This window comes from Littorina saxatilis, linkage group LG15 (assembly GCF_037325665.1).
Source record: "Littorina saxatilis isolate snail1 linkage group LG15, US_GU_Lsax_2.0, whole genome shotgun sequence".
In the NCBI taxonomy this organism is placed as follows: Eukaryota; Metazoa; Mollusca; class Gastropoda; order Littorinimorpha; family Littorinidae; genus Littorina; species Littorina saxatilis.
Genome location: NC_090259.1, coordinates 14,036,360 through 14,044,105, shown reverse-complemented (window position 1 = coordinate 14,044,105; position 7,746 = coordinate 14,036,360). Strand labels below are relative to the sequence as shown.

The window sequence follows — 7,746 nt, the reverse complement described above, 5'->3', positions numbered from 1 at the left end:
AAAAACAAAAACAAACCCAAAACAACAACACGCTCGACTCATGCACTTAATAATAATAATAATAATAATAATATAAGTAGATGTGCAACGCCAAGGCACTGCATACCCCAGCGAAAGACAAACCTCTCTCTCTCTCTCTCAAACACACACACACACACACACACACACACACACACACACACATAAACACACACACTCACACACACACACACACACACACACACACACCCCAAGTCACACACGCACACATACACACTCTCATTCACACGCACTTACTCACTCTCTCACAAAAACTTCATACACACAAAACACACACCCATACGCACATATGGACAGACAGACATACACACCTTTACAAACAAACACACATACACGCACACACATACACGTATGCACACACACACACACACACACCACACACACACTCACACACGCACACGAGTACAGACTCATGCACGCGTGCGCGCACACACACACACACAAATACACACACACACACACACACCCCACACACACTCACACACACACGAGTACAGATTCATGCACGCGTGCACACACACACAAATACACACACACACACACACACACACACACACACACACACACACTCACACACACTATACACACACGAGTACAGACTCATGCACGCGTGCGCGCACACACACACACATACACACACACACACACCACACACAAATACACACACACACACACACACACCACACACACACTCACACACACACGAGTACAGACTCATGCACGCGTGCGCACACACAAATACACACACACACACACACACACCACACACACAGTCACACTCACACACACACACACACACACAAATACACACACACAAACACCACACACACACACACACTCACACACACACGAGTACAGACTCATGCACGCGTGCGCACACACACACAAATACACACACACACACACACACCACACACACTCACACACACACGAGTACAGACTCATGCACGCGTGCGCACACACACACACATACACGCACACACACACACACACACACACACACACACACAAACAGTAACACTAACACATGTGCACAAAATGAACACAAACACACACACCGCGCGAGAGAGAAAGACTACAGGGAGGCATGACGTCATGATGCATTAATTGACGTCAAAGACTTTCGACCGTGACGTATTCTTCTTACACGAGCTTTATCCATAGACTTGGAAACTACGGAATTTCTACCCGTCCAAAGCGGCCTTGGGTGGCGTTTGCTCAAAAAATGGGGGCGCCAATTTTACCCACCGTATTTTTGTTAGTATGGTCCCAATTTTTGGTGAACTTCCATCTCCAACTGTGGCCCATTTTCGGGCACAAAGAATCCTTCTTTATCATGTATTATTCGGTATGCACATTTCTCAAATCGATTACAGTATAGCGTTCACGGGATACCTCCAGCTTCGCTGGGATAAATGAGCATTTATATAGCGCAACATCATAACTTTACAATTATGCTCTTTGCGCTTGACACATTTAAAATTAAAACACAGTTATACAAGCATTTACATCTACATTCATAGTCAGCAACGCTTAATTAAAAGCATACACCATCAAACATACATACAAAAGATTCTTCCACTAACTAAGTAATAAAAACATGAATAAAATAGGTAGTGAAAACAAGGATATACCAGCTGATATACCAGCTTAATCCTTCATACCTAAAAATATCTCAAAATCTATCTGTGCAATTTATTTGAAAAACTGTGATATAATATTGAAATGAAATAATCAACTCTCTCTAGAAAATCTTCTGTGCGGTGTTGTAGAAATTTCCGTCCATCATACTGTATAACCGGTATTCTGCTGATTATGTCTAATATTATATGCTTGGTTTCTGTGCCTGTTTCTTTCTTTGCATGAGCATTTATCTTGGAGATTTGTGAATTACGACTGTGGAAAAACTGAATAAAGAAAACCCCACATGTTCAAGAGCTTGTTCTTTGGAGAGGAAACTGAGAGAGTGTGTGCATATGCATTTGTATGCATGTCTGTGTGTGTGTTTGTTTGCTTGTTCAAGCATATGTGTGTGAATCTTAATGTATGTGTGTGTGTGTGAGAGAGAGGGAGTTGAATTGAATTGAACTTTATTTTTCGAGGGTGGCAGAATAAGCAATGCAAACATGCTTTTTTCCCATCCGGCTCTTGTCCATTGAGTAGTCCCCCTTGTCACAGGCAGTTGCCCTGCATAGACGGAGTTGTCTCCCTGCCAAATGGTGAGCTATTTATAGTAGCTCGACATTTTTTGGTATGTCAAAGACAGCACACCCATGAGATGTGGAGTAGGTGTTTGTGATTAGAGAAAGAGAGATAGCATTCTTGCATAGGGGGCACGGTAGCTCAGTTGGTAGAGCACTGGACTTGTGATCGGAAGGTTGCAGGTTCGAATTCGGGCCGGGACGGACACGGGTCAACTTTATGTGCAGGGACCCTGAGAGATGGAAGCCACTTCCCACCCCCGTGTCATCACAATGGCATGTAAAAGACCTCGGTCATTCTGCCATAAGTGCAGATGGCTGCATACCACCTAAACACGCATATACTTGTGTATCTCATCAAAAGCCGTGGGGGCGTATAAACTCAAATTATCATATAACCCATATCATGTTCTTAAGAGGCGAAATATTTAGCCTGTAGGACAGTAAGCATTCTCTCTTTCTTTTTATTCTTGCATGTGTGTGTGTTTGTGTGTAAATATTTAGTGTGTGTGCGTGTGTGTGTGCGTGTGTGTATGTAGTGGATTGTGTGTAATTTAAGTCAGTGGGATTGAGCATTTGTGAATGAGCATGTGTGTGTGTGTGTGTGTGTGTGTGTGTGTGTGTGTGTGCATGTGTGTGTGTGTTTGTGTGTGTTTGTGTGTGTGTGTGTGCATGTGTGTGTGTGTGTATTTACATGGCTTGGAAGGTAGGGAAATAAAGCTCAGGGAAAACAGTACTGGAGACTGGAAGAAGAGAGAGATGCCGGGGAGAGGCAGGCTGTGTCAAAAATTAAACCTTGCATCATTCTTACTTTCAGTACCAGCTGTTAAGAAGCAATTAACACTCAAACCATTAAAATCACATATTTCATGATTTATGTCAACAAGATATCACAGATGGCAGAAATAATAAATAGACAATTTATAATAAACCTCCAGAAGAACAAAACAAGTCGCGTAAGGCGAAAATACAATATTTAGTCAAGTAGCTGTCGAACTCACAGAATGAAACTGAACGCAATGCCATTTTTCAGCAAGACCGTATACTCGTAGCATCGTCAGTCCACCGCTCATGGCAAAGGCAGTGAAATTGACAAGAAGAGCGGGGTAGTAGTTGCGCTAAGAAGGATAGCACGCGTTTCTGTACCTCTCTTTGTTTTAACTTTCTGAGCGTGTTTTTAATCCAAACATATCATATCTGTATGTTTTTGGAATCAGGAACCGACAAGGAATAAGATGAAAGTGTTTTTAAATTGATTTGGACAATTTAATTTTGATAATAATTTTTATATATTTAATTTTCAGAGCTTGTTTTTAATCCGAATATAACATATTTATATGTTTTTGGAATCAGCAAATGATGGAGAATAAGATAAACGTAAATGTGGATCGTTTTATACATTTTTATTTTTTTTTACAATTTTCAGATTTTTAATGACCAAAGTCATTAATTAATTTTTAAGCCACCAAGCTGAAATGCAATACCGATGTCCGGGCTTCGTCGAAGATTACTTGACCAAAATTTCAACCAATTTGGTTGAAAAATGAGGGCGTGACAGTGCCGCCTCAACTTTCACGAAAAGCCGGATATGACGTCATCAAAGACATTTATCAAAAAAATGAAAAAAACGTTCGGGGATTTCATACCCAGGAACTCTCATGTCAAATTTCATAAAGATCGGTCCAGTAGTTTAGTCTGAATCGCTCTACACACACACACAGACACACACACACACGCACACACACACGCACATACACCACGACCCTCGTTTCGATTCCCCCTCGATGTTAAAATATTTAGTCAAAACTTGACTAAATATAATTAAGTAGCATTATTAGAATCAATAACAAAAATCACAAAACATAGCACACATCAAGATAAAAGTTCAATCCTGCAGTCCTCCAAAACACAAATGTTGGGTCAATTGGGTTAAAACGAACTCTTTGGCCATAGCAAGATAAGCAAAATCACTAAAATATTGTCAAGACAAAAATAAAAACATACAAACAAAACCCTCTCATGAAATGATCTTTTAGTCAAGAAGTCAACAAAGTAATTAAAGTCAGGAATGACATCTTCAGTAAAATGTACAATTATCACAGACATAAGTAAGCCCCAATAGATAAATGCTTTTTCATTGAAAACAAAAAAACAATAAATAACTTTCAAGGGTACAACTTTAAATCATGAACAAATTGAGAAAGCAAAAGATGTATATATACAAACAAGAAAACTCATGAACAAACAAAATCAATTACATAGGCATAGGCATAAGTTAAGCGTGTGAAATTCAGAGGTTTTTAATAAAATGATCTCGTTATCAATAATTTTTAGCAAAGTACAGCCAGGCTTGGTATTTGTAGTTAAATTTATTAAATATGACAATAGCAAGTAGATTGTTAGTTTTTAATGTCCCTTCAACCTTTCTGGCTGTGCGGGACCCACAAACACCAATATATATATTTTTTTTTTTAAACCATAAGAATAAACAGCTTTCAACAATAATTAAATCTGCAAAGCTGATAAAACAATGTAGATTGAAGTGTATGTTCAAAATGTGCTCACTAGAAACCGCTCTTAAACACGTACTTCAAAGAAACACTGAACTCTTTGCTTAACTTAACCTTTCAAAACTATGATGGGATAAATAGTCTTTTAACCATGAGCAATAGCAATTCAAGGTAAACAATTAGTGATGTCTGTTGAAAAATGAAGGAAACAATCACTGCTGATTGTTGCAACAAATCTTGATTTCTACTCTTTAGATCATATCTTAGCGTTGTCATAAAAAAAGAAATTAAAACAAGAAATTCTCAGATCAGTTCCTATATACATGGCAATAGAGTTAAGATTTCACATACGGCAAGAAAAGTTTCATGACGTTGTCACGGTGACGACCTCCAATGTCCTGCAGTCGTTCATGCAGAACGTGATGGGCGTAGTCTCGACGTTGGTCAATGTCGCGCAGAATCAAAATGGGATCTCGCTGCAGTGGGATGCGTTTCCGTGACGCTGACGATCCAGGTATGACCTTGACCCTGGAAGGCGATGTCTTGGCTCGTCCAAACTCACCGAGAGCTTCGTTGGCCTGGGAACAAAACAGCAAAATAAAAATGGTATCACCTTTTTTTGAAAATTCTGCAGCCTCCATATATTTTTGACTGATAGTAAATGGCTTTTGATGTGACTATGACGTTTATCAGACAGAGCAATAAGAGCTAAATTAAGTAACATTGATACTGGTGAGCTTTAAACAACAGGTGCATGTATAGCTTTTAGCCACATATGTTAGTTTCCTTTAAGTTCTGCAGTTTGTGTCTGACTGCAGTACATGTGATAAACAATACCTACATGGTAATACTTTATACCTACGGTGGACTATGTTCACCCTGCTAATTACATTTTTTTTACTGTTATAGCTTTCCTCTCAGAACACTTTAATCACAAGACATAAGAAACAGAATCTCACAACTAACTTTTTTCTTTAAAAATTATGTCATAAAAAAATTGCATAACAATTGCATCATGCACACAACTGAATCTATAACAATAATGAGTCAGAGCTTTCCCTACAATTTTTTTCTAAAGTTTAAAAACTATATCCAGTCAAAATACATTATGACAAGCAGTCATGCCCTTAGACTGAGAAATACAGATGTTAGTAAACTTACCTTTCTGTTAGTCAAATAAGAAAGCATGCAAAGATGATAGAACAGTGCATGAGACACTTTTAAAACACCAAAATAGAAAGAAAAAAACTACACATAAAAATACAACAACCATTAGCAGTGAAACGTTAACAACAAACACACAATCCTACAGAAAGAGAGGTGTTTCAAATCCACAATGGCTTTTAAAATAAATGAATAAAAAAAAAGTCCTTGACCTATGACACGATCAAAGACATGAATTTACCAACAAATCACACTCTTACTCTTGTGTATAATCCGCTGACACAAGATAACAAGAATAAGATAAGTAACTGTTAGTTGCATTAATGTGAAAGACATTTATTTAAGTAACACAAGTAATTTAGGAAAGATCAAATTAAATCAATGAAGAAATTCTTGACTGAACAACAGGCATGGGAATTGAAAAAAGTAAAAAAAAGGCTGAAATTTTGTAAGATATTAAAGTCGACGGCACGAAGCGCCTAGCCTTACTAGGGGGTCCGGGGGAATGCTCCCAGACAAAAATTTCTCCAAACCAAGTTTGCCATTAAATTCACTTTTCCTCCCCCGTTTATTTTTTCGGACGACACTTTGGCTTTTTCGGCGGAACGAAAAAAACAACTGGCGGAAATTTGCCTTTCGGCGGACAATTCCCATGCCTGTGAATAAACAACAAAAAAAATAAATGAATGAAAAGAAGAATGATCGAATGAATGTGAAACACTGTTTCTGTAAAGTTCATAAAAAAACCAACACGATGGGAGATCGTAAAAAAACATTTAAAAGTCAGGAACAGTAGACCCCCCCCCCCCCCCACACACACACACACACAAACAACAATCAGAAGATGAGAATGTTTTCCACCATGCCAAAACATGTACAGCATCTACATTTATAGTCTACACAACAAGAAATGACTTTCTTTAGTATACATCCGTGTATTAGTTTGTTCAGTAAAATCAAATCTAACACCTTAGAAAAACATTATGTAGAAAGGTTTAAAAACGTAACACTCACCTGGGCAACGACAGAGGTCTGATGCCACGTCTTTGCTCGCTCCAGCTGCTTGTGATATGTGTCAGCCAGGTCTGATTTGCTGAAGGCATCAACACAATAACAACAGTTATTAACAATCAACCTAACTGGAAAGTCAAACATATGTCAGATCAAATACACGGAAGTATATAGATAGACAGATAGAGAAATGCACTGATGCCGACACAGACAATCAGACAGAAAGATGGATGGACAGAAAAAGAGACAGACCGACCGACCGACCGACAGACAGACACACACAGTCACAAATTCCATCAATTTTAATACTGTGAGTCTGAGTGGCCATTATTTACAATTGAAGCTTCGTCAGTCTCACGAGAAATTAAATAAAACAAGTCGCGTAAGGCGAAATAACAACATTTAGTCAAGCTGTCGAACTCACAGAATGAAACTGAACGCACTGCTTTTTTCACCAAGACCACATACTCGTAGTTTCGTCAGTCCACCGCTCGTGGCAAAGGCAGTGAAATCGACAAGCCATGCAGAATAGTGCGGTAGTGGTCGCGCTGAGCAGGATAACACGCTTTTTTGTATGTCTACTCTTTTTAGCTTTCTGAGTTTGTTTTTAATCCAAACATATCATATGTATATGTTTTTGGAATCAGGGACCGACAAGGAATACAATGAAATTGTTTTTAAATCGATTTCGGAAAATTAATTTTAATCATAATTTTCATATTTTTAATTTTCAGAGCTTGTTTGTAATCCAAATATAACATATTTATATGTTTTTGGAATCAGAAAATGACGAAGAATAAGATGAAATTATTTTTGGATCA

General features: G+C 38.4%; 1 protein-coding gene across 1 annotated transcript in view; it reads right to left on the bottom strand.

Moving 5' to 3' along the window:
- Positions 1-3,092: 3,092 nt before the first annotated feature.
- Positions 3,093-7,746, bottom strand: part of LOC138948626 (tetratricopeptide repeat protein 28-like) — a 38,332-nt gene continuing 33,678 nt past the window's right edge. Inside the window, exons 26-27 of the mRNA XM_070320191.1 lie at positions 6,929-7,007; positions 3,093-5,328 (exon numbers count right to left, since the gene is read on the bottom strand). Coding sequence (XP_070176292.1) covers positions 5,086-5,328; positions 6,929-7,007 — 322 coding nt within the window. The 3' untranslated portion in view covers positions 3,093-5,085. The remainder of the gene's footprint in view (positions 5,329-6,928; positions 7,008-7,746) is intronic.